General features: G+C 42.3%; 2 protein-coding genes and 1 long non-coding RNA gene across 4 annotated transcripts; all 3 read right to left on the reverse strand.

Moving 5' to 3' along the window:
- Positions 1–876: 876 nt before the first annotated feature.
- tmem165 (transmembrane protein 165) lies at positions 877–8,831 on the reverse strand. Its single transcript, XM_004067590.5, has 6 exons — positions 8,472–8,831; positions 7,976–8,207; positions 7,720–7,895; positions 6,787–6,969; positions 6,611–6,716; positions 877–1,946 (listed from the first exon to the last, which is right to left on the reverse strand). Exons 1-6 carry the CDS (start codon positions 8,616–8,618, stop codon positions 1,870–1,872), a joined length of 921 nt encoding a protein of 306 aa, XP_004067638.1. The 5' UTR covers positions 8,619–8,831; the 3' UTR covers positions 877–1,869.
- A 4,062-nt stretch (positions 8,832–12,893) lies between these two features.
- LOC110015014 (uncharacterized) lies at positions 12,894–13,679 on the reverse strand. The gene is made up of 3 exons (XR_002873119.2): positions 13,543–13,679; positions 13,141–13,252; positions 12,894–13,032 (listed from the first exon to the last, which is right to left on the reverse strand). It is a non-coding gene; the product is annotated as an uncharacterized LOC110015014 (long non-coding RNA).
- Positions 13,680–17,150: 3,471 nt separating this feature from the next.
- srd5a3 (steroid 5 alpha-reductase 3) lies at positions 17,151–19,739 on the reverse strand. 2 transcript variants are annotated; one of them, XM_004067572.5, is made up of 6 exons: positions 19,616–19,739; positions 19,434–19,507; positions 19,142–19,293; positions 18,885–19,070; positions 18,688–18,810; positions 17,151–17,675 (listed from the first exon to the last, which is right to left on the reverse strand). In XM_004067572.5, exons 1-6 carry the CDS (start codon positions 19,643–19,645, stop codon positions 17,416–17,418), a joined length of 825 nt encoding a protein of 274 aa, XP_004067620.1. In that variant the 5' UTR covers positions 19,646–19,739; the 3' UTR covers positions 17,151–17,415. The 2 variants fall into 2 exon arrangements, with proteins under 2 accessions (XP_004067620.1, XP_011471345.1); XM_011473043.4 differs by having other exon boundaries at positions 19,434–19,697.
- Between the last annotated feature and the right edge of the window lie 7,531 nt (positions 19,740–27,270).

A 27,270-nucleotide genomic window follows, 5' to 3' on the forward strand; every position in this document is an offset into this window, starting at 1 on the left:
TGGAACCGACATACCCAGAGTAAACAAGTTTAGGTGGATTTCAGCCAGAGTTCAGGCTTAAAGTCAGGGTAGTTTAAACATACTTCCTTGAATAACCCCCAGGGAGGTTGTGCAATACGTTCCTGGGCTGTTGTGACATGCGACACGAGTACATGTCACAAACTCAAAAAAAAAGGATTTTTATCAGAGGGGGACTTTAAGGGTTTTGGTATATTGCCGTTTGAAGAAAGAGCTTATTTGTGACATAGAGCAACACAGGTTCTTGCTTCTTAGCTAAAAACTGCATAATCATAATTAAGGGACCACTGGGGAATTTTTGACATTAAATCAAAAGATGAACAAATAAAGCTAGTGATAATCCATATTTCATGCGTGATGACGCTCCAGGAAGTAATCAAGAACATACACATAAATTCTGATCACATCTGCAAGCGTCTTACAGCAAGAGCCACGGATTCCACATTTACAAATGAGTTATCTGTTTTAAAATGCCCAAACTGTCATGGATCAGAGAACAAACCCAAATGACTTGAATGCAGAAATAGATGAGTCCTCTACTGCCACCTGCTGCTCACCTCCAGGAATCAAATTCACCTTTTCCTATTCCACAAAATGATTTTGTTAACCTTTTCTGATTTTTGCCTTTTATCAAATTTGACACCTTAGACTTTAGCACCAGCCCCCGCAAGGAAAACAACAAAATCCATGATATGCTGAATCTTTTGGCCTTTAAGCACCATTTTGTAAATTTGCAATTTTTAAAGAATTGTTCTTGACTGAAGAGTAACACGGGTATTTTACCGTGTGCTGCGACTTCAATAGTGGTCCATTCTTTATAAAGAGGTTAAAACCAAGAAGAAGAAAAAGAAACCAAGATTAACCACACTGTGCTTTATTTTATTACCCAACAAAACTGATTAGAGATCCAGAAAAGGTTTGCAGTCCTTTCAGAAAAAAAACACAAACTTAAGTTTCACAAGAGTACAGTTTAAAAACAATTATATTCCTTCTTTCGTTTCATGTCAGGAGGAATACTAAGAGAGTTAAAAGTGTCTGATGAAACCATGTACTGCAGCTCAAACACAAATAAAAGGGCCGACATTCACCGTTTGAAAGGCAAAGTGAGGTCTCACCTTCACTACTGCTGGAATAAACAAAGAGGATGAATTGAAAGAGTTTCACCAAAGGAGGGTACAGATCCAAACCTGTGAATACATGAAGTACCCTAAATCAGCATCTAAGAAATCCTACTATGACAAAAAAAAAGACATAAGGCAGCTCCTATGGAAGATAACAGGTAATACTTATTGATATCTTTACAGAAAAGGTTTTAAATGACAAAACAGGCCTCAAATCTGTAATCCCCTGCTGGGTTCTTTTCAATGATTTTCTGTGAGGTCTGTGTGTGTGTGGGGGGGGGCATCAGTCAGTAGGAAAACAAATATTTATAAGCAAAACCAACAAAAATATTTTTTTATGTACTTATTGCCTAACAGAGTGTAAGAGAGGTACAGCATATGGGCCTCAAGGCCACAGAAGCATGTAAAGAAAGCCGGCAGGAATCCAGTCTTCATCACAATCCTGGAGTCTTGGATCTAGTGTATGATGGGGGGGGGGGGGGGGGGGGGGGGGGGGGTCCTACACTACATGAGCTGTACCAAGTAAAGTAACATGATGTGGGCCGTCATAGGCTGATTTGGTGCCAGTCTGTACCTGAGTCTTCAGACATTTGTGGATCAAAAAGGCCTTCAGGGGAAACGCTCCTCCCATGCCTGCTGGACACAAACCCAGTCAGACTACGGCCCTTCCCTCATATCTAACCTTAATGTACACTTATTTACAGGGAGAAACTAAGGCCTTCATCCCAGGCTACAATCCAGTTTCTGGCTTGATGAACAGAGCCGAGATGGCAAAGGCCAGAAAGACGATCCCTCCAATGATCGTAACTATGGAGATAAAAGAAGAAAGTCTTAATCAGATGCTTTGTTCTCATATTAAAAGACTGGAAGCTAAGCATTTATTGTCAACAGGCGGCTTTGCTATAGAAACACTGTATTAAAACACAGACATGAAAACAGTTAAATGCTTGATTCCAAGCAGAGCAGCAGCAATCCTACAAATTCACCAGATAACAAAAATATTTACTTTGGTCTGCACGGTGGCACAGTGGTTAGCGCTCTTGCCTCACAGCAAGAAGGCCTCCGGTTCAAGTCCCGGCTGGGGGATGTGAAAAACTACATCGACAGGGGGCCTTTCTGTGTGGAGTTTGCATGTTCTCCCCGTGCATGCGTGGGTTCTCTCCGGGGTCTCCGGCTTCCTTCCACCGTCCAAAAACATGCTTCATAGGTTAATTGGCAACTCTAAATTGTCCCTAGGTGTGAGTGTGAGAGTGAATGGGTGTGTGATTGCGGACATTCTTCCCTGCGACAGACTGGCGACCTGTCCAGGGTGTCCCCTGCCTTCGCCCACAAGTGGCCGGGATAGGCTCCGGCAGCCCCGTGACCCCAAAAGGGAAAAAGCGGTTAAGAAAATGAATGAATGAATGCATCAGAGCAGAAGCGTTTGCAGAAACTTGATCTCGATTTTGATTTTAAAAGAAATTGCAAAAAGGGGCGGGGCTAGGGGAGGCGGGCTGAGTGGGTTAGCTTGAGATAACGTACTGTCATTCTGCTTCTTCAATAATGGAGCGATACAGATCAAAGTGATGGCAGCTTCACCACCAAACTTTCTATGGAGGTTGAGGATTTCTCTCCTCCACCTTCTTCCGGGGCAGGCGCTCATGCTCCAGAACCTCATTGTTCAAGCTGCTGGCTCAAGACAACGCCTCTGCAATGTCCGGCGGTGGGCAGCAGAGGGTTACACCCAAAGATGGGCGGGGCTTTTATACTGGAGCTACAGAGCAGGAAGTGAAACTTCTGAAATCCCATGGGACTTGCATCAGTTAAGGAATCATGAAATTCAACTTAACTATCTCGTTTGAACCTCTAGGGGGCACCACACACGGTTTTAGACCAGGGGTACTCGCACTTTTTTGGCATGTGAGCTACTTTAGAGTCAACAATGTCTTGAAGATCTACCTATCTATATATACACTATTAGCACATGTTTGTTAGTCATGTTTTGTTACTTACATGTTTATTTGTACATTGTTGTCTATGTACTGATATTTAAAAAATACACAGTGATATTACACAAAAATACTTTTGTATGAACAGATGAGGCGTTTTTTTACAGAGAGAAAGCAGCGACTATCGTATGTCATGCTCTGTTGTAACCCGTGCAATGCGGGGAGCGTGGCATTTCAAAGGCGCTGATGGCTCCGTACGAAGCGCGTGCCACGGAAAAAACACAGCTTCCTTGTGAGCTTGTATTTATCGAAGGAGAACCGCAAAGCTGATAGCAGGAGGAGACACACGGGGCAGCTTCAATAAACACTCTGGTTGTCCGGAGGGGTCTTCTGCCGGGGACTTGATGTGCTGCGGTCAGAAAGCAACTTTCTGATGACAGACAGAATTTGTGCTCAGTGAATTTAAACACGCATGTGCAGTAACGCATGTATCAGAGGATGTCCGATTGGCCGTTCTGCATGTCAATCAAGTCCCGTATTTCTTGGTGAGGATTTTGATTGGCTGGTGGATTGTTTAGATGTACTTTTTTATTTTTTTGGTTGTCTACCCTCATGTACTTTTTTTTTCTTTTTTTTTTTTTTTTAACTTGTCCTGTCCAACAGCTAGGCAAACAGATGAGAGCTGAGGGCCTCTTGTGTTGGACATATTTTATTTTAACAAGAGGGGTTATTCATCTTCAGACAAACCAAAGGTATGTCTGAATAAACCCCTGTTGTAATTGAGGCCAAACTTTATTAATTTCAATCATGTTTGAAAATCTTTGGTGTTGGACCGGACGGAAAAGGAAAGAGGGGAAGAAGAGAGAGGGACGTTAGAGAGAGGGGGGGGTAGGAGGGTGATAATAGGAGGGGAAGGGGGTAAGACCATGAAGCAGCATAGAGCAGACAGGTTTACTGGTTGTTTATCGTTACGGTACGGTTCAAATGTAGTACAAAAAGGGCGGGGCCTGTTCACACACACTCAAATATTATCAACACACCTGCTAGCCGCAAAAATGTCCACCTGTCGACATGTACACAAAACAGATAGTGTTCACGAACGCATACCTATGCCTTAAAACCAACTAGTGTGAAATCTTTCATTCATTCAATCATGCAAACTATTAGTGCAAAGGTGAGCTAACACCTGTGCTCAGGTGAGTGTTTATGTTCTTCTAAAATGGATGGTGGAATGTGAAAAGAAGGAGGAGGAGCGCCCAGCCACCCCCACACCCAGACCCCCGCCGCAGCAGCAGCGGCAGCCGGAATTCCCCCAACGCCACACGGGAACAGGCAGGGAACAACCGCCCCCCGGGCGACCAAGACCGCCACCCAGGCCAGGGCCAGCAGGACCGCCGCGAGGCCCCCAGAGCCAGAGAGCAGGGAGGCGCAGAGGGAAAGAGAGCGCCGCCCCAGCCCAGCCAGGAAAGCAGCCCCCCGCCGCGCCGGAAGAGCCCAACGCAGGGCCCCACCGGAGAGGGACGCCCACAGCCCCAGACGAGCACCCCACCACCAACCAGGAGTTCCGGGCATCCCCCCGCCCCGACCCCAGGTACGAGCCAGGACCCCCCAAGGGAGACCCGCTCCGCACTCCAGGCAGCCACCCACCCGGCCCACGGTTGGTCCAGGTAGGAGCAAGGCAGGGGCCCGCCGCCCCCGCCCAGGAGGGGGGAACCCCGGGGAAAAAAGGGCGGCCCACAAGGGATGTTATAAATATGGCCCAACCAGGCTCGGCCATGTTGGAAGTTTGGCGGGGCCCAGCGCCCAGGGGCAAGGACCAGGACCCACCCCCCAGGGACACGAACACCCCCGGCTCAGGTGTAATATGAACCCCCCCCACCGTGCGGAGAGAGCACCGCCGGGCCCAGGGAGCCGGCACCCAAGGGACACGGCCGCCATCGCCAAGGGGCCCGCACCCCCCACCAGGGAAGGGGTAGGGGACAGATGGACCCAGGTCCCACCTTCCTTGTAAAATATGTGTGCGTGTATGGGTGTTTGAGAGGGTGTTTGTGTGCATGTGTGTGTGTTTATGTTTGAATGTATATATTGAAGGGGGAGGGGTGTGTGTACTAAGGGGGGTGCAGTTAAAATTGGCGAGTAGGGTACTAAGGGGACATCTCCTGATTACTCACAGTGATGTCCCCTCACCCTCCACACCAAGGGGCCCTAAATGTCTAAGGTGCGGTTAAAATTGGCGGGTAGGGTACCCTCATGTACTTGAAGATCGACCGGTCAATCGTGATCGACGTAATGAGCATTCCTGTTTTAGACTATAATTTCAGGAATTGAACAAGTTAATTATAAATTGTCAAAGATTTGGCAAGGACTAAGTCAGCACTTTTAAAGCTCCATTCGTACAGGTAAACTGCCAAAAACAGTTTATTTACTGATTAGTTATCCTGTAAGTGAAGGCGAAGTTTTATGTTTTTTTTTTTATTTGGAATTGCTGCGTCTACGACAGCTCAGTTGGTTAATTGTAGGCCTGGTGCCTACAACTGATCCCCAGTTCTTAGACAAGACCCTTCATGTTACCGCCCATGTAGCCACAAGGGGGTATGGGTATCCCTGTTCTGGTCCCCAGCCTGGATTAAATACAAGGTTGTGTCAGCAAAGGCATCCAGTGTAAAAATCTCTGCCAAACCGTCTGGCGACACCTGAAGGGATTTGCTGAATAGTGAACAACAACAATGGTCCCACCAAGGTGATCAGCTGGAAGCAAACTATAGCGGGAAACCCTGCAGTTAGCGCCTTGACGAGTGAACTGAGGTATGTGATATTGTACTTTTTGTGTGCAAAATCTGTCATTGTTTATTATAGTGTGCTCATATCCTCTTACTTTGCTGTAGATGCCAAACAAAGTAAGGTGCTGCACCCATCAGAGGCTCTCATGCTGCCTTCACACCAGACGCGATTCGAGCCTTTAGACGCGTGTCACATTTACTGCTCAAAGCCTTGGATGATGCTGAGCCAGTAGCCTGGGTTTGTGTGTTTTGGGGAGCTCTACAGAGGCGCCGGCAAGCCTGTAGCCGTGTCTGTGTTCATCGGGTCGTGGACTTCAATCCTGAACACTGCTCATCAGTTTTTCAATAAAAATGTTATTTGATCCAAAAATCCATCCTTTTACTTTCTATCTATTGTGTCTTGTGTGCGTTGTTCCTCTTTTAGTGGTTTTGAAGGTTTTTATGGTGCAGTATGTGACAGCAGCAGAAAACCTTTACATTTTCCTTTAAAACACTTCAAAATAAAAGCCTCAAACAGCAAAACAATCTGTCAGCCTGTTTTTGACATCTATACATTTCATCTCTTGGAAAATGCATGCAAAGTGTTTTATTTTAACTCACCAGCAATAAACTGTTTTGGAAATAATAAAACAAGTCTACTAACAGCAAAACTGCATTTGAAATATTAAAAGCAAAGCTTGTTTTTGTTCAGAAATGAGGGGATACAATTGCCAACAGAGATCAGGTTCTGCAGAACTGTGCAAAACCCTGTCAGGTTCCTCACCTGTTCTGACTGATATTCTCTGGGCAATCATTCTGCCTCCTATCACAGCCAGCCCAGTGCACAAACAGTGTCCCACTGTGCCACCCACTGCAACTCCAAACGGGTTCTGAAAAACAGGACTCTGTCAGAATTAAAGCCTCCACACTGCTACTTCTCTCCATTCTTAGAGTCCTCACCTCTCTGGCAGCTAGAATGATGGTGGTCAGCTGCGACCGATCGCCCCATTCTGCCAAGAAGGACAGGGTGAAAGCTTGGATGAAGATGGGGGAGCAGAGGCTGTACCACTTGGTCTGAGGTAGAGTGATCCCTGTTCCTGCCTCCAAATCAGCAGTTCCATTAGCCAGTTTGGAGCGCTGTAGCTGCAGGCACAAAAATAAAAAAAGCTTGGGTTATGAATAATCCTCTTGATTTATGACTCACTGCGGTGCAGAGGTAATATGTTTGAATTCTTTATAAAAGACCAATGAAAATGGTGTTTTTAACATGTAGTGAGATTTTTCCCATGAGGGAAGACATATATAAGGAAAACTAAGACTAAAACTGCACATTTCTTCAGTTTGAAAATGTCTGTAGCTATAATGTAGCTGCTGCAGTTGGCAGGCCACCTGCTCTGCTTCCATTCTGATCATCCACCTACAGACCAACAGATCCATGAACGTCTCTGTCTTCCTGGTCTGAGCTGGAATCTGGATCAGAACCGGACAGATGGAATGCTCCGATATTGCTGCCATTTTAGTTACACTGCTAATGTTAGCTTGCAGTTGTGAGGGGCTGTAAGATAGCAGGAGAGTGTGTGGATGGACAGGCTTAATCCATGCCAATAGTCCCGCCCACAACTCGGAGGAGAACTTCTAATGAACTTCTGCCTCTCTGCAGAAACTATGTCCTATAAAACGGCTGTTTTTTAGTTTTAGTTTTTCAACATTCTGGCTAACAGCACAATCATAATTAAAGGGACCACTGGGACCCAGTGACAATAGATCAAAAGACGATCGGGGGGAGACGTTAAGTTTAAAAATGTTTTTATCTTCATTCTAAATGGAAACATGATGAGCTGCCATGAGATTTATGGTTTCTACTAAATCTGCAAATGTTCTGGATGAACGAACCTCCTCATCTTTTTTCTTAATCTCTGCTTGCACCTCCTCCAGCTCCTCCTGGCCTTCATCTGGACTCATCTTCAGCCCTTCTCTCAGCATTCGGACCCCAAAGATGGCAAACAAGGCGGTGGAGACGTAGTAGGTGTAAATTCTAGGGATGATTGTGGCAGCATAGCCGAACAGCACTGAAGATTGAAGGCATGAAGAAACGTTATAGTGTGGAAAGAGTTTGTGAGTTCCAGTTAATAAACGAACCTTTACAAACCTGAAAGACAGGTCATGATGGCCAAAGCCAGAATGGCCCCCGTAAGCACCGTCAGGCGGTTATAGCGCATGGCCATGATGGCCGCGATGAAGAAGGTCTTGTCCCCCAACTCAGAGACGATGATGACGGAGAAAGAAGCCACGAAGGCGTGGATGAAGCCCAGGTTGGCTTTGCTGGAGCCATCCTGATCCTCAACGACGGCGGGCTCCGCCGGGCGGGCGGTGGAGGCTTTCTGGAGGAGGAAGCGACAGAATCAGAACCGTGGGTCTGGGCTCGCATGGCCGCACAGCACAACACGAGCGTGGAGAAAACACCCGAGACCTGAATTAAAAACACTGGAATCTTCTGACAAACGGGGCCCAATCAGGTAACGTGACACCCGAACAGGCGCATTTCTGTAGCGGCTAGCTTGTTGCTGCAGCTAACTCGGCAGAAGCGGCGACGGTCGCCTCCAAAACCAACATTTATCTGGATCTGATTCGGAACAAACTCTCACTTCCTGTTGGTTGTGCTCCTGAAATGTTTTGGATTCCTCTTGAATGGCAGAAACTCCGACCGCGCATAGCAACACGACGGCGAGCGCCGTAACCAACACGGTTCCGGTGTCCCGTCCATGTCCGCCTCCGACCGAGGGACGATGCATTGTGGCCACCGAAGCCGAGTCTACGGTTCCGGTAGGAGTTTAGCCCGTCTCCCCGGCCCCGCTCACTTCATACCACTGTCAGAACGCAAACCACATTTTCATAAACTGCACTGAATGACGGACTCGGCGGATGCCCACGTCAGTATCTGAACCCGGGGCCGAAGCAAGCAGGAAGTTGGAGCGTCGCTGCCTTATTCGACAACGTAGCAGACAGCTGATTGGACAGTTCCACGGGTCTCATGGAACTGTCCAATGACGTTGGCAGATGGACAAGCTCACTGATTGGACAGCTTTGTTGTGTATCCCTTGTGCTATCCTAGGCACTTTACCATTGGGAGTTGGGTCATCTAGACCCACTAGACAGAGCTCTGAACCTTTTTTCTTCAATGATTTGTGATCTTCACTGGTGTCCATGGATTACATGAAATCTTTCCACCTTTATCCACCTTTGTCATGGTAGGGAGAACACGTCAATGGAAGAGGGGGTCATCTAAGATAGCATAAGGGTTAACAGAAATGCTTTTTAATTTTCAAAATGTAACTGCATCAAACGACTCAAATTAAAATGAAAAATCAATACTTCATACCTTTTCATGGTAGGGAGAACAAGTCAGTATAAGGGGGGGGGGGGGGGGGGTCATCCAAGGATAAACATGAACCAGGCACTAGCTTGTAAGACACCCCCTCCCCCTCAAAAAGACAAGAAAAGAAAAAAGCCATTAAAACCATTCATAAAGAAATAAGTATGCAAGCATTTGTGTAGCATTAATAAAGATAAAAGTCATTACTAGAAATGCTTTTTCATTTTCCAAATATAACTGCATCAAATGACTCAAAAAGAAAATCAAAAATCAGTCCTTCAAATCGCTTTTTGATTTTCTTGAGGTTTTAAGTAGACGTCAGTGTGTTGCTGGTCCAACCGGCAAACGCCAAAGTTTAGCATGGTGAAATCTGTTACAGAGCTGTTGACGGGGCTGCAGCTGTCCTCGCACAGCAAAATCAGCACCAAGCTGCAGGAGACTATCTTCGAAATGTGCTTTTATTACTGTTATGATTATTATTAAGGGCCTGCTTTATGGAGTTAATTCAGTCTCAATAATCAGAAATGCACACAACCGGTTTTACAAATACACACAAATGATTCACAAATGTCATTTTATGCAAACGTGAAAAATAAATTTGGAAATACACACCCTGTGTTTCACAAACACACATATTGTGTTTCACAAATGCACACTAAATGTTTTACAAATGCACAATAAGTGTTTCTCACAAATGTGCACAGTGTGTTTCACAAAAACATTTTAGGAATTCACAATAAATGTATCAGAAATTTACAGTAGGTGCTTCACAAACATGATTTCTAGGTACACATGTGATGTGAACTCACAGATCATTCGAATTGCAGAATATGCATTCAAAATCCCGTTCTCGTTTGTGAATCTCCCCGTGTGTGTGAGAGATTTTTCTACGGTGAATATTGAGACTCATCTGACGGAGCGGGTCGACTAATGTCACCATTGGCTAGTGAATCTGTCAATCAAACTCATCGGCAAAGCAGGCGGGTTCGCTTTTAGCCAATCCAATGGCCCCTTACACTTTCTCTACGCTTTCTCCAGGTGGCAAAAGCCCCGCTCATGTTTGATTCTGTACCAGTCGGTCGTTAGCGTGTTTACTTTAGCATGACTTGTCGGTTTATTGCCTTCTGTTGTCAAAAATTACTGGCTTGCGCAACTTTTCAGTGGACCTGGGAGCAAGGCAACAGTGGTTGAAAGCACTTGACATTGAATCCATCGAACTCTGTACTGGTCATGAGATTTACAATGAACATTTCACTGTTGTTTGTACGTTATTCTCTTAGCTTTCATGCTAGCGTCATTTCAACACTCAGAAACGGTTCCCTTCGGTCTTGATCATCACAAGGTGGAGGAGAAAAATCTTTAACTTCCACAGTATGTTTTGTGGAGAAACTGGCATCACTTTGCTCCGTACCACGCAGTGGGACTACGTTACCTCGAGTTCATCTCACTGTCAATCACAGATACCCAATACACCTCCCCTGCTCAGCCCGAAGTCACTTTGCTGGACCTTAATTTTATTTTTTTAATAACTCAAATGTCATTGATTTTATATGGTAACCATATACATATACACCTCTTGGCCAGGTCACCCTTGCAAAAAAGATCCTCATCTCTCTGGGTTTTATAGCTGGTTAAATACTACACAACAAAAGATGGTCATAGAACAACAAAGTGCAAACATTCACCCATTATTGCAGAGTAAAATTCAGTGAAAACATGGACAGATTAAAACATCAAAATTTAAGCAGATGTGGGGGATCTCTACTGATTTGAATTTTATTTAAACTGGAACTAATTTTCACAACATCCTTACATACAATGAAGTCCCTTGAACAATACAGCAGTATTGATTTGAACTCTGTCTTCCTCCCCTCAGTCTCTCTTCTTCTGTAAGTAATTATGTCGCCTAAATTAAGTTCTAAACAAACGGGACAGTAAAGATGTAGGTCCACTCCCAAACGGTCTGAATTCCACAATGGGTTGTCATCTTGCAGTTCCAACATTTGTGGACCCAAAAGGGGACTGTCCCATACCAGGACATTGATCCCAGGATGAGGTTCAGCCATGGATCCACTCTCCTCCCATTCAATCTCTGGAACCAGCATACCCTGACAAAAAAAAGATACTGTTAATGAACAGCACTGTTTTTTTTAATGTTTTAGATTATGTAGGAACAGAGACCCACTGTTACATCCCACCCAGAGGGAGGGAGAAAATAGGTAACATAAAGAAATAATATTAAGCCGGTAAGGGTTGAATGGCTGTCAGTGCAGCCGTTTATTTTAAATGACAGCTGCAAAAGTAAAGAAGGTAACAAACTTAAATGCTCAGGCACTAATGCAATAAATAACCAAAAGAAAACCTAACTAGATAGACATCACTAAAATACAAAACATAGTCCAAAACACAGTTCACAATCAGAGGGGAAAACCAGGCATTTTCCAACAGGCTCTAATGCCAAGTCCAACAACAGGGGGTCAGCTGATCAAACAGATTCCTCTCAGGAATTCAGCTGCCCACTGGAACATAGGCTGCTCCAGGCTTTTATGCTTCCCGCCCAGCCTGGTGATTGGAGGAGGGCAAAAGCTGCAATCATCTCCTGCAGGAGGTGAAGTCAACTGATGTGGTGGAGGCTTCTGCAAAAGACACACAACCACACACACAACACACACATACACACACCAAAAAGGCCCGGGGCCGTAACACCCACTAATAATGACTTATATTGTTTCTGGCAGGCAGACCTCATATCTCCATAACTGTTTTTAATTTGCAAATAAGTGACTCTTCACAAAGTAGTGAGATTAGTACAGCTGATGGCTCATAATGCCATGCATTGTGATGCATTTTGAACTTGCAGATGTGCTATTCTTCCTACTTGATTTAAAAAAACAAACAATTTAGGGAAATAGTTTGCACCACACAACAATAATACTTTTCATTCATTTTTGATGAAAATTCCTTCTAGTCATTGTGATTTCATTATACTGTTCTTGATACTTTCCACTTTAGTCGAACTGCACACACATCAGTTGTCCAGTACAGTGAGATTAAATAAAGCAGTGTTTTTCAACCAGTGTGCCGTCGGAGATGGTCAAGTGCGCCGTGGGAAATTGCCCTCATTAACTGATCTAAAACATTTTCCATCTCCAGGATATCAGCTCTTTGTTCATCCAAACAGGCACTGATAAAACACTGAGTAGTTAGGAATATAAAATATCTTAAAATTACCTTTTTCTTTGTGTTTATATGATTCTATTAAAGACATTTTGATAAGAATGACGGTACCGCGATTTAGCTGCAGCTACAACTATGTAAGGAAAAGTCCAGCTCCTTTAACTGTCTCCGCCAATCATTCTTGAAGGCTTAATCACATGTCATCAGTCTGACCAATCAGAAGTGGTTAAAGTTTTCACTTCCTTGTTCTTAATTCTGCTGATAAAGTCGCTCAGTTCTAACAAAAATACCAGCTAAAGCTCGTCTTTAGCGGTGTAACTTTCCACAGAATCCGGTGTCAGACCGTGGAACAAGAGAACAAAGGTTGAAAAACACTGAAATAAAGCACTTACCCGGGGATCAGAAACAGGGTTCTGGGTCAAGCCCAACTGCCACAGCTGATTTGGTGTCATGCTTTGCTCCGTCCTGATTGGATGGCTGTCCCACGCGTCACTAAAGACATCAAAACTGGCCTGAATGCGTGGTAGGAAAATGTAATGGCAGCAGAATACGTGATGTTACTGATATTGAGCAAGTTTTGGTCCTCAGGAGAGTGCAGGATGTTGTAATATAAACCAGTAACACTCATGAAGACATCACACCAGAGGGGCTCAATCCTGTATTTGGAAAAAAGCAAAAAGAAATATTATATTGTCAGATTTATTTTTAATACATCATTCACTTTTATGTATATATTAAAGCTTCTAAAACTAGGTTCAACTCACCGTTGATTGTGTGTACACTTTTCCCACAATGAAGCTGTTTGTGTCAGTTCTACGTACTGTGAGCATTTACTCGGCTATGCCCACATTTTCTCCTCCGGGATCTCCTCTCACCCTGACAATAACATGAAAATCATGTCTCAAACACATAATTACAAATGCAAGTGCAAATGCTTTCAACTGACAGATATTTACAGAGGCAAAAATGCTAAATTCCCAATTGATAGGTAAAACAGTAATACAATAGGATGATAAAATATGAAATAGAATATAATAGAAAGGTATTTAATGATCCCACATAAAAACACACGCGCATTACAAATAGAAATATCAAAAATTAAAAAGATTGACAAAAAATGTAAATAATTGAAAAATCAGTGGGTAAAATTAATTAAAAGAAATTACTTGTAAGATGCCCTGCCAGAGAGTTGTATTGCCTGATGGCACAAGGAACAAAAGATTGCTTCAGTTTTTCTGTGGAGCAGCGCTGGGACAGCAGTCTGTTTCTGAATGTGCAGGCCTTCCACAGCAACAGGTTGACTGACAGTCGATGATGCAGCCTTTGAAGGATGTCACGCTTCAGCAATTCCTAGAGAATAAATAAAAACACGACAAACATGGATTAGATCATTGAGCTGTCTGAGACTAACTTATATAACTTTCAAATATTTAAAAGGGGATTTTTTTTAAAAACACTCTTGCTATGATAACTTGAGCTTGTAGTAAAGAACAGCTTTAAAAAAAAATCAGAGACAAGACACTGATCACAGGAAGCCTGTGTGTAATACTTACAGTAACTTCTACACTAATCACTGTTGACAGCAAATCTCTCCCATCCACCCTTTCTGTGACTACTTATCGACTACAAAACAGCCTAAAAACATAATGTTTGGGATTCTTGCCATGTCGTCATTGGAAGTAAAGATACGGGGAATTTAGTGGCTGTCACTGACACAATCTCACAGGGCTTTTCAGCACAATACGGGTTCTAACGTTAGAAACTTAATGAGGCTTCTTTCATTCAACAGTGGATTCACGTCTGTTATATTTAAAAAATGCTGTTTTCATGAATGTCATATGAATTAACTTTGTTGCACATATCCACCCCATCTTAAAGTCCAGGTTGTGAAAAGACTGTGTCTAACTTTAACCCGGATCGCGTTTACATAAAGGCAGCACACGGAACAGCTAACTTACTAGCTAGTTAGCATAGCATCAGTGTTTAAACAAATCCCCGTCTCCAAATCAATACTTTTTATCAAACTTTCTTTTCTGCTGTAAATCCGGCATGTTTTTCCCTTAGTTCCATCTGAATCATGTTAAGAACCTACAGATTGGCTATACGCTAGCTTAAACTTCACTCACACTCACAGGCAGGCAGCACAATTTGAGTCGAAAGCCGGCTAGTTTCGAGGCCCTGATTGGTTGTGGTTACTCGTGTTGTGTGAAGAGCTGGTATGCCAAGTATAAAACTTGACAAAACCATCATAAGTCCTCCCCCGCTTTCATAAAAAATATGACCGCACAGGCTAAGCTAAGCTAATTTGCGGTGGGGGTACTCTGCAAACGACTCGGCTGAAGTGTTCATACAGCATTCACACATGTCACTTGGCAAAGGAGAACGCTTCAACTTAGTATTCAATAACATTACAGGACGTACAACGAGGGAATAATAATCAAATAACTGCATTACTTACGGGCTGAGACTGATCCCGTTCGGAAGACCTCTCCGCCAAGTTTGCCGCCCGCGTCCTTTCAACTGCTGTGCTGAACAGCTCCCTCCCTCGTCAGTTTGAAAGTGAGGAGTGTAAGGGGCCATTCGATTGGCTAAAAGCGAACTCACCTGCTTTGCCGATGAGTTTGATTGACAGATTCCCTAGCCAATGGTGACATTAGTCGACCTGCTCCATCAGATGAGTCTCAATATTCACCGCAGAAAAATCTCTCACACACACGGGGAGATTCACAAACGAGAACGGGATTTTGAATGCATATTCTGCAATTCGAATGATCTGTGAGTTCACATCACATGTGTACCTAGAAATCATGTTTGTGAAGCACCTACTGTAAATTTCTGATACATTTATTGTGAATTTCACTTTGTAAAACATTTAGTGTGCATTTGTGAAACACAATGTGTGTGTTTGTGAAACACAGGGTGTGAATTTCCGAATTTATTTTTCACGTTTGCATAAAATGACATTTGTGAATCGGAGCGTGTGTATTTGTAAAACCGGTTGTGTGCATTTCTGATTATTGAGACTGAATTAACTCCATACTGCTTGCTCATAATTGTTTAGATCCGTGCGGTCAGTGCTTTTTTCTTAATTGCAAGGACCTGGAAGAAGGGTTAGCATTAGGCTAATACGTGCTAAAAACATTAGCCGTGGAGGTACTCCAAACTCCAAAATGCCAGAATGAGCATCTTGGATGTAAATATGTGGGAACGACATCAGCCTTTATTTTGTCTGAACACCACTGGAAACACAAATTCATATGATGGTTTACAGTTTAGTACAGGGACTAAATTAAAACTACTTTAAATAACAACTTAATATTAATATTAAAACATGAAAATCATTTCTATAAATAGTAATAAAAAAAATAGTAGTAAAATAAATACATAGTAACAAAAAAACTTTAGTTTTGTGTAAAATGATGGACTTTTTCTAATAAAATTGGTTGGTATTTGCGATGTAAACTTTCTTTTAGGTCATGACAAAATTTATGGTGTATGTTGGAAAACATATTATTTCTAATTAAAACACATAATTTCATTATATTTTTTAAAGAAGCATTAAAATTTGCATTTCACTGTATATGTTAACCCCTTGTGCTATCTTTGATGACCCCACCCTTGCATTGACGTGTTCTCCCTACCATGACAAAGGTGGAAAGATTTCATGTAATCCATGGACACCAGTGAAGATCACAAATCATTGAAGAAAAAAGGTTCAGAGCACTGTCTAGTGGGTGTAGATGACCCAACTCCCAATGTTAAAGCACAAGGGATACACTGTTTGAATATAAAGCTTGATGACCAATTATATTAAATACAGCTTGAAGTAAGAGAGGGACGCAAATTTTCCCATTTTTGTGGAATGACTTAGAAATCAAAAACTAAAATCAGAAAACAACATAAAGTTTCTTGAGTTATTACACGCATTCATATCAAAGGAAACAATATTTTTAATGTTTACATTTTATGGATAACAGCTCTGATTTTCTTTCTAGTGTTCACATTCATTTAGTAAATAAAAAACATTTCCTTTAAGGAGTGTGAAAAATTCAATAAAAATCAGACATGCTTATTAACACATTTTACAAAATAAAATTTATATTAGGGATATTATTATTTCTTGCCTAAAATACAGCCAATATTTTTGATGAAGGCATGTTACTCCACAAAAAGCATTAATGAAAACATTCTGTGCAGTTCATAACCTGCTGCACAAAGTTTCCAGTTTAGACAAGTCTCCTGTGAGTCAGGAGGGAACAGCATGGGGGGGGGGGGGGGGGGGGTAACCATGACAGTCTCCCTCTAAGACTCTTCCCCTGACACCTTAGACTCAACACCTTCTTCGTTTCACCTCTCATGACGACAAAGACATGCTTCATCTTCTTTCCTTGTTTTTAATTCATGAGCTCTTCTGATTCAAAACTCCAGTGTTACAGCGTACTGTTACTGAGATATCGCACAGTTGGTTATCCAACCATCCTTCTATCATCTAAACCTGCTCAGTCCCTTTCAGGGTCACGGGGTCACCGAAGCCTATCCCAGCTCCTGTTGGGTGTAGGCGCTGTTCAACCTGGACTGTTCCAAACAATAAAAATCTTCAGTTATAGTAAAACAACAAGCAAAGCAGAACTGGAATTATTAATGATGAAACTTTCTGCTGCCATGAAAAGTGATTTCAAGTGAAAATATCCACATGTGAACATAGACCCCTGACAGGCGAAGTAACCTGCAAAGACACTCATCAGTCCAATGGCGGTTCTTCCATATTTCAAGCTGTTTTATCAAATCAAACTTTATTTATAAAAAAAGAAATTGCTTCCCAAACTTCTCTCATACAGCTTGGAGCACTTTACAGTAAAAAATAAAAAAAATACAGACAAAAATGAGAGAAAAACCCAGTCCTCTATTAACACACACAAAACAATGAACAGTAAATCGTAAAAGCTCTTCTTGTTGTTTAATGGTGAAGTAGACCTGACATTTTCTAGAACTTTCCAGTCCTACAGATGAGCCCAGAGAGTTAGAAAAAGTCAGAGCTCTCAAAGCACAAACGGGATAAAGGCTTTTCTGTCCTTTGGATATGACTGGTATTTGCTAACGTAAAGCTCATGACTCAGCTGTCCGGCCAGCGCCTGGTTGAAGAACACATAGAGAACCACCAGCCACCATGTCAAAGACAGTCCACCAAAGACAAAGCCAAGAGAGACGTAGATGAGCAGCTCTGCAAAGTAGTGAGGGCACGACACCAACTGGAAGCAGCCTCCTTTTGGCATTCGATGAGCAAACGTCTCCACTGCTCCTGCAGAATGGTTAAAAGAAAAAAGAAGGTTTCCATTATTATTTCTGGACATGCACTGCAGACTGGGCAAACATGACATTTGCAAGAGAAGAGCAGCTTTAAATACAAGTGCAGCAAAACTTCCTGTTTTTTCTAAAAGAGCTTTTTCCCACAAATAGTTAAAAACCAAAACAGCAATTTAATGAATAACAATTTCTTTGTTTTTGTAGACTTTAAAATGTGTTTTTATGTCAACAGGACAACCGAGGGAAGGTGGATTAGTTGACATGTAATTTAGAAGTATCTTTCTTTTGTAACTGTGAATTTGAACCATATCTGCTTATGTGTAAAAACATCTTTACATAGTTTGAAGGATTCCACTAGAACAGAATAGATGCAGCTTTTATTTTAGGTTCCTCTCACGGATAATAATTCCATCTGATGAGATGACTGTAGGGTTTTTGTCGGGTTTTGTGTCTCGTCAGTCCTGTGAATATGCAGTGGTGGACAGAATTGTTGGTATGCCTCAGTTAGAAAGAAAGAAAGTCCACAATGCTAAATGCTGAGTTGCTTTTGTTCCCAAACTCTTCCATGTTGTTCTGATAGAGCTGACAGTTGACTGTGGAATATTTAGGAGAAAGGACATTTCACCACTGGATCTGTGGTACAGATGTCGTCCTATGACAGTTCCACGCTGGAATTCACTGAGCTCCTGAGAGCAGAACATTCTTTTACAAATGTTTGTAAAACAGTCTGCATGACTGAGGGCTTCATTTTATGCACCTGTGGTCAGACCAAGAGATTAGGACACCTGATTCTGATCATTTGGATGGACGAGCCAATACTTTTGGTAATAGAGTGTATTCTGAAAATGATATAGAATTTTACTGAGATTTAGTCATTTTGAGACAAATAAAGTCCATTTATAGCACACTTCTTATGTTGATGCATTCATCGTTTAAAAAAACCAAACACATTTTATTGCTTATTGTAAATGTAGATCAATATAAATACAAATGTTTCATTCATATACCTGATTTTCCGGTCCGCAGTCCGGCCAGAAGGACTATGGACTGATGCTGCAGCAGCGAAGCGCAGATAAAGAGGACAAATCCAGTCACCTGAAGCCAGTCCACCTGCGAGAGAGAGGCGGTTCCTGGAAAGAAGAGAACAGACGACTACACCACGAGGACATAACCACAAGGGGAAAAAAAGTGCCATCAGTCTAACCTTTTCCAATCCGGTCAACACAGAGAACTGTCAACCCCAGTGTAATGTAATATCCAAGGCCAAACAGATACTGCACTACATGCATGACCCCATCAGAGAAAATGCTGACAAACAGGCATTCCAGCAGCCTCCTAAGGGAGTGGAGCCACACCAGCAGCTGCACCAGAGCCGTGGACAGCTGTGGGACTGCAGACAACAGCAATATGAGAAGGGATGATAAATGAAAACACGGATTCATGTAGATCACATCTACTCACCCTGACTGTCAGGGCGGGGAACACCTGACAACACATCTAATATAGCAATCAGCCATGATGGGTAAGATTGCCGATGGTAGATCAAGTTTAAATTTACAAACAAAAGAAACCCGTTCCAGCAAACAGAGACAATGTAGAAATGCCAAAACCACCTGCGATGCATGAGAAAAGGAAGAAACAATAACCTTAGAGTGGAGATACTTGGAAAGATAACAGCAAACCCAATATAAAAAATCCAATGATTAGTAAACATAATAAATCGTGTAAATTTAAAGATGGTCATTCTCAATACCGTTTTGGGACGTCAAACAGTCTCAGCCAATTGGCTCGTTTGAGGCTTTTAGTTTTTCCGTAGCGAATAAGATCCTGGAATAACACGAAGAAGTCCTTTGATTCATTATTTTTTGCTGAAATTTTATGGATGCAATAGGCTAAAAGAAAAGCCAAAGCCAAAAAGAACCACAAAACATCTACCAGGCTCCAGTTTAAAAAGCTCCACGACATCTCCGCGCTGCCAGAGGGGTGTACTTTATTTTGTGCGTCGAGCAAAATCCACCGGCTGAAAACAGATTTTAGAGGTTCCGGGTGGAACACTAGATTTTAGCGGGAACAAATGTTATTTTTAATAAAAAATAATCTATGTATCTGGGGGGGGGGTGGGTCTATATAACAAAAATATTTGAAAGTCAAACTAAACCTGTTTTTGCCTAAACCTATTAAATTACTTGATAACAGTGTCAAGTGTGATCGATCAAACTGCAATTATATAATCCCCCAGCAGATGGCAATACACACTGGCTTTTTGTTTTTGTCATTGACAAAATTCAAATTATACAGCTTTTTTTCTATTAAAAACATTCAAATCCAAAAACATAAGGCAGTATTTACACAGAGAAAACTAGAACAAACTCCAAGCAGCAGATGAAAACAATATAAATAATATGATAAAATAGAGTAATAAGTAATAAAAATAAATGAAACATAGACATGTAATAACAAACTAAAATAAAAAGAAACAAAGGCATTAATCCAGATAAACAATAAACAGTTGATGTATTTTTGGAAGGGATTTGTAAGAAAGTAGATCGTTTTTTAAATACATAGAAATGGGCTTCTCTTTCATAAAACAACACTTTTAAAAGATTTACCTAAAATAACAAATTTTTTACAAACTAAACTGAATATTCTTTTATTTTCTGATGCACCCAAATTACATGTGAAAAGTATATTATGAAAGGTTGAAAGCCAATTATATAAATTATTCTAGAAATTTTATAACAAATTGCAATCATGCAACAGGTGCTTTTGGGTTTCAGTATCTTTTGTACATATGGGACATACATTATCTTTTATATGAAATCTCATACATGGATAGGTGTCGTTAATAGTTTTAAAGTGGACTTCTATTATTTTTGGAGGTAGGGGAAACAAAAGAAAACATGATCTAATGTGAAAGGTGTCTGTTTTTGAAAAAGTATGTGACAGAATTTTCCTTCTAACAGGAAGGGGAAATAATTCCGCTGTTAAGGAGGCTCTTCAGACTTTGTTATTGCATTTTTTATGTGTAAAGATACATTATCAATTAACAGTTTTGGAAGTTTAGGTAAAATCGATGAATTTTGTTCAGTTGCTTTGATGAAACGCGATAACTCTGTAGAAATTGCTTTAATAACTCTTGAATGTTCTGTGAATGTACAATCCAAATTGTTTTTTAAATGTGGATATCTGAGAAAAGTTTAATCACTGCCCATCAGGGGACAACTACCCAAACACCTTTGTCCATCCAACTTTTGTAAAACATGGATTTTCTTTTGCAAAGAAGAAATCTATTATTCCAAATTGTTGAAGTGTGGGTGTGGATCAATTTCCAATAGAGCAAGACTTGTTTGTGATATTCAGAAAGTTTGATTGGTATTTTAAGGGGATCAAGATACTATTTTTAAAAGGAATTCAATACCACCAACCATTTGAAATAGATGTAAAGGAATGGTAAATCAGATTGAATGTTTGTTTCGCAAATAGCTACTTCATATGCCGTGTAAGTTAATATTGAATGCTCTCCATTTTTGTTAAAAGAATTCTACCAAATATTGAAATGTTTCTTTGTAACCAACAGTACAAAATCTTTTTATTTTTATCAATTATGGACGGAATATTAGTATCAGATTTACTCTTAATATACTTGCTAATTACATTCCTAAATATTTAATTTCATTTTCAATGGGAATATTGTGAATTCTCTCTGAAGGTCTCTGAACACTGAGGAGGCTAAGATGGCGCCGGGGTGGCTGGTTCGCCGTTTGCCTCTGCTCAGTTTATTGTATAATATTTTGTTTTTTACTATCGACTCTCTTCTGGTGTATAATCGCGAGGAGTTGTTAAACATTAGAAGAAACTTTGACTCGTGCATATTTTACAACACCAAGCCCACGTCGGACTCATTCTACCTGTCGGCAGATGTGCCAAACTGTTTCCTACGCGTCAAGGCACTGATCCCCAAAAAGCGCAAACGCTGTGGAGTACGATCTGGTCGACTTGTGAAACTGAAAGCCTGGCTGTCACGTACAGTGGGCATGTTTTGTCCCTCCTCAATTCCCTTGGATTATTTGAACTGCTACAAGCGGTGTCTCTCTCGGCGCACATCTTTTCCTGTTGGCGTTTGGCTGCAACCCATAGTTGGACAGCTGGAGGCAGTCTGCGCATTGCGCCCGAGCCGCTCTTTCCGGGCTTCAGGTCGAGTCATCCCGGGTAACCTCCGTTTGCTCAGCCGGGCAGCTTCAGCGACGGGGGTGATTTCAATTAACTGTGCTCTTCTGAATGCAAGGTCTATTGGAAATAAGACTTTGGCTTTGCAAGATTTTTTCAAGTCCGAGGGACTGGATTTGTTGTTTTTGACGGAAACGTGGATCAACACCGGTGAGTCAGCCGCCTTTTCGGAGCTTTTACCCCCTGACTGTACATTTATTAATGCTCCACGGACCACAGGTCGTGGCGGAGGCCTAGCCACGGTACTGAAGAACGGTTTTGAGCTCAAGATTTTGTCCCCTACATCTTTCTCCTCATTTGAACTGAGCTGTTTTGAGCTTCGGCAGGCAGACCCAATATTATGTGCTGTTGTGTACAGGTCACCTAAGCCCAACATGAACTTTATTGAGGAATTTTCAAACTTCTTGGCCCAGATGCTGACTCAGTATGACAAACTGTTGGTTGTCGGGGACCTGAATGTGCATGTTTGCTGCCCTTTGAAGCCAATGGTGAAAGACTTTCAAAACTTAGTCGAGGCTTTTAATTTAACACAGCATGTCACTGCTCCCACTCACATGCGTGGACATAGTTTGGACCTTGTGCTATCATATGGTTTTCCGGTAGACAATGTCTCGGTGGGTGCCAATGTATTATCGGACCATAGTCCTGTTATGTTTACTTTTAATATGCACCATAATGTGAAAGTCTCGGGTCCAGTTCGTCTGAGTCGCTCCATTAGGACTGAGACTGCTTCTACTTTCCCTCCTCTCTTCAATGCATCAACGCTGTCGCACGATTGTCCTCATGCAGTCAGAGGCACAGAAGAGTTGATGAATTCTTTTATTTCAACCTGCAGCAAAGTCTTAGACTCCGGTACTCCATTAAAAGCCACTTGCCAGAAACGGAAGCTGGAGCCATGGCTCAATGAAATTACGCGGGACGCTCGGCGTCTGTGCCGTAGAGCAGAGCGCAAATGGAAACAGGATCACCTGCAAGTCTCGCATGATATTCTTAAAGACAGTTGGAGGAAATACCAAGATACCGTCAAGGCTGAAAAATCAAAGTATTTATCCAGCTTGCTTTTAGAAAATGTAAATAAGCTCCACATTCTTTTTAAAACTATTGGTTCTGTTTGTAACCCCAATCCATCTTCCACTCTACAGATGACAAATGAAATGTGTGAAAGTTTTTTTTTCTCTATTAACAACAAGGTAGCTGCTATTAGGGCAAATATTTCCCCATGCACTTCCTTCTTAAAATCTGCGCTGGTGCAGGACTCTGTTGGTTTTACCCGATTTAAGTCAGTGTCGGTGTCGGAATTGACTGGGATTGTTAGTAAATTAAAAGCATCTTCTTCTCCCTTGGATCCAGTCCCACCTCGCTTTTTTAAACAGGTTTGGGACACTCTTAGCACTTCAGTCACAGAGATCATCAATAGCAGCCTCTCATCAGGTTTTGGCCCAACCTTCTGCAAAGAAGCTGTTGTTGAACATTTACTTAAAAAGGCAGGTCTGGATCCAACATGCTTGGCCAACTAACGACCAATTTCAAAGCTGCCATTGGTGTCTAAAATCTTGGAAAAGTGTGTAATGGCACAGCTGCAACCTTTTTTGGATAATAGTGGGATTTTAGACACTTTTCAGTCAGGCTACAAGGCATTTCATAGCACAGAGTCTGCTCTTTTGAAAGTTTTTAATGATCTTTATTTAATCACAGACTCTGGTAATTCTGCTATTTTAGTACTTTTAGACTTGACTGCTGCTTTTGACACAGTGGATCACACAACTCTTTTAAACCGCCTTGAATATTGTGTGGGTGTTAGGGGAACTGCCCTAAACTGGTTTAAATCTTACCTGTCAGGGCGGTCCTTTACGGTTAGGTTGGGGGACTCCACTTTTTCCTCTACTCCACTACTTTCTGGAGTTCCCCAGGGTTCAATTTTAGGACCTGTACTCTTTTCTTTATACATGCTTCCTTTAGCTGAAATTTTAAAGAAACATGGCTTGTCGTGTCATTTTTATGCAGATGACTGTCAACTGTACATGGCCATTGTTAAAAATAATGGAAGAAGCCCCCTGACGCCCTCACTTAACTGTCTGGGGGACGTCAAAGATTGGTTGGCCCAGAACTTTTTAAAACTTAATGAGGAGAAAACAGAGGTCATAATATTTGGACCCAAAGCCAATCTTGACTTAGAGCCCATTCATCATCATTTGAGGCCCACATTCACCAACCTTGGTGTCATCATGGACAGTGATTTTAAATTTGATAAACAGATAAATGGAGTTTTAAAATCAAGTTTTTATCATTTGCGGCTTTTATCTAAAGTTAAACCCTTTTTATCTTTTAAAATTTTTGAGCAGGTCGTGCACGCTTTTATCTCTACACAACTGGACTACTGCAATGCACTTTACACTGGGGTTTCTCATAAGGCACTTTCCCGGTTGCAGTTAGTCCAGAACTCTGCTGCACGACTTTTAACAGGAACCAAAAAATATGAACACATCACTCCTATTCTTGCATCGTTGCACTGGCTCCTTGTTAATTTTAGGATTAATTTTAAAATTGTATTGTTTGTTTTTAAAGCTCTACACGGACTGGCTCCAAAATACATCTCTGACCTCATTCAGATTTATAAACCAGCTCGTGCTCTGAGGTCAGAGGGCCAGCTCCAGCTTGTGGAGCCCATGATGAGGCTCAAAACGAGGGGAGACAGAGCGTTCTCTGTTGTTGGCCCTAAGCTGTGGAACGCTCTGCCATTGCATGTCAGAACAGCGCCCTCTGTGGAGTGTTTTAAAGCCCGTCTTAAAACGCATTTTTACTCTCTAGCGTTTAACACCGCATGAGTTGTGTGGTCCTCTGTGTTTTTACAGTATTTTTTTCTGTATTTATCTGTGTTTTTATCTTGTTTTACCTTGTTTTTTATTTATTTATTTTTTGAATCTATATTTATCTGTGTTTTTATCTTGTTTTTACCTTGTTTTTATTTTAATTTTATTTTTTATTCATTTTACTGGTGTACTTTGTTTTTATTTTGTTTGGCAATCTTTTGTCTGGTGTTTGGTCACTGTACAGCACTTTGGAAACTGCTAGTTTGAGAAATGTGCTATATAAATAAAGTGGATTGGATTGATTGGATTGGAATTCTTGTTTCATTAGTGTCATAAATTGTTATGATCTCATTTAATTTTAGTCCTGATGCTTGCTATCACATGACAACGTGAGGCGTTCACTGGGAAGGATAAAACCACAGAGAGCCCCAGGACCTGACAACATTCCCGGCTGTGTCCTGAGGAACTTTGCTGATGAACTGACAGATGTCATCACCGACATCTTCAACCTCTCACTGAGCCAGGCTGTTGTCCCCTCATGCTTCAAAGCCCCCACCATCATCCCGGTCCCACAGAAGTCATCTACCTCCTGCTTCGACTACCGCCCCATCGCTCTCACCCTCATGCATCTCATCAAGTCTACCCTCCCCCCCACTCTGGACCCCTACCAGTTTGCATATCGGTCTAACCAATCGACCGATGATGCCATCTCCACAGCCCTCCATTCAGCCCTCACCCACCTGGAAACAAAAGACTCTCATGTCAGAATGCGGTTCATTGACTTCAGCTCCGCCTTCAATACCGTCATCCCCCAGCAGCTCATCCACAAGCTGGACCAGCTAGGACTCAACACCTCCCTGTGTAACTGGCTGCTGGACTTTCTGACAGGTTGACCACAGGCAGTTCGTGTCGGCAGCAACACCTCCAGCACCATCACAATAAACACAAGGGTCCCCCAAGGCTGTGTGCTGAGCCCCCTTCTCTTCACTCTACTGACTCACGACAGCACCCCAACATCAAGCTCCAACCTCTTCATCAAGTTTGAGGATGAGACAACAGTGGTGGTCTCATCAACAACAACGACGAGACCCCCTACAGATGTGAGGTGAACAGGCTGCTCTGTGGTGCAAAGACAACAATCTCCACCTGAATGTGGAGAAGACAAAGGAGATGGTTGTGGACTTCAGGAGAACTCCCACCCAGCACGCTCCACTGATCGTCAATGGTGCTGCTGTGGAAAGGGTGAGTTGCCCTGGGGGGGCACATCTCCGACGACCTGTCTTGGAACCACAACACTGCCTCACTGGCTAAGAAAGCACAACAAAACCTGTACTTCCTCCGCAAACTGAAGAGGGCCAGAGCTCCTCCCCCCATCATGCAGACCTTCTACAGGGACGCCATCGAGAGCATCCTGACCACCGTGTGGTACGGAGCCTGCACCGCGTCCTGCCGGAAGACTCTGCAGCACATTGGGAAAACAGCTGAGAAGATCATTGGTGTCCCTCTCAGTGGCCTCTTGGACATTTATCACTCTTGCCTCACTTGCACAGCCATCAGGATTGCAGGGGACCCTTCACATCCATCCCAGAGACACTTCCTCCTGCTGCTATCAGGGAGGAAACTGCAAAGTCTCCAGGTCAGAACCAGCAGACTCAAGGACAGTTTCCTCCATCAGGCGATAAGGAAACTCAACTCTCTCCCTGCCCTGCCCCCTCTGCCCCCTCCCCTCACTGTTACAAATTTATACTGAGAATTGTCACTTTAACAATCTCATTGCTCTTTTGCATGATTTAGATTCCTGTTATTATTTTCCTCATTGTTATTTTATAAGCTGCTTGCACTGTGGGTCGAGAGGAAAAGTAATTTCACCTGTGCTGTATGTCATGTGTATGCAGCATATTTGACAGTAAAGCTGACTTTGACTTGGGAGAACAGAGACAGAACATCTAGCAGTTCTTTAACAGTATAACGCAGTGACATCATCTGCTAGTTAAATAATTTTAACCCTTGTGCTATCCTAGGCACTTTAACGTTGGGAGTTGGGTCATCTAGACCCACTAGACAGTGCTCTGAACCTTTTTTCTTCAATGATTTGTGATCTTCACTGGTGTCCATGGATTACATGAAATCTTTCCACCTTTATCCACCTTTGTCATGGTAGGGAGAACACGTCAATGTAAGGGGGGGGGTCATCTAAGATAGCACAAGGGTTAAATGGATTTCCTGCCACCGATAAAAGTTTAATTGTCGGCTCATTTTGTATCAATAGTGTCAGCATTTCTGTGGCAATAATGAATAGGAGTGCACTAACTGGGTCACCTTGCCTAATTCCTCTTTTTAGCCTCTGGGTGTGGCTCCAGTAGGAAGCAGAACTACACCAGTTATATCCTTATATAACATTGAAATTGGGTCCAAAAACTGTTGGAAGGACATCAAAATAATCTATAAACAAAATAATTCTCCTGTCTTCAATTAAATTGGGTATTCCATTTTTTAGTCTGTTAGCCAAGACATGAGTGAATAACCTATTATCAACATTCAGTAAGGTAATTG

The sequence above is a fragment of the Oryzias latipes genome, chromosome 4, assembly GCF_053564925.1.
Source record: "Oryzias latipes strain Hd-rR chromosome 4, Olatipes_Hd-rR_3.1".
Classification (NCBI taxonomy): Eukaryota; Metazoa; Chordata; class Actinopteri; order Beloniformes; family Adrianichthyidae; genus Oryzias; species Oryzias latipes.

Coding starts and splice junctions, on each gene's coding strand:
- tmem165 (XM_004067590.5), bottom strand. CDS start 8,618: ATGCATCGTCCCTCGGTCGGAGGCGGACATGGACGGGACACCGGAACC. Junction 8,208..8,471: donor AGGAGCACAACCAACAGGAA/GTGAGAGTTTGT, acceptor TTCCTCCTCCAG/AAAGCCTCCACCGCCCGCCC. Junction 6,717..6,786: donor TCATTCTAGCTGCCAGAGAG/GTGAGGACTCTA, acceptor CCTGTTTTTCAG/AACCCGTTTGGAGTTGCAGT.
- srd5a3 (XM_011473043.4), bottom strand. CDS start 19,645: ATGTCGTGGAGCTTTTTAAACTGGAGCCTGGTAGATGTTTTGTGGTTC. Junction 19,294..19,433: donor CTGTTTGACGTCCCAAAACG/GTATTGAGAATG, acceptor CATGCATCGCAG/GTGGTTTTGGCATTTCTACA. Junction 19,071..19,141: donor TCCCCGCCCTGACAGTCAGG/GTGAGTAGATGT, acceptor TGTTGTCTGCAG/TCCCACAGCTGTCCACGGCT.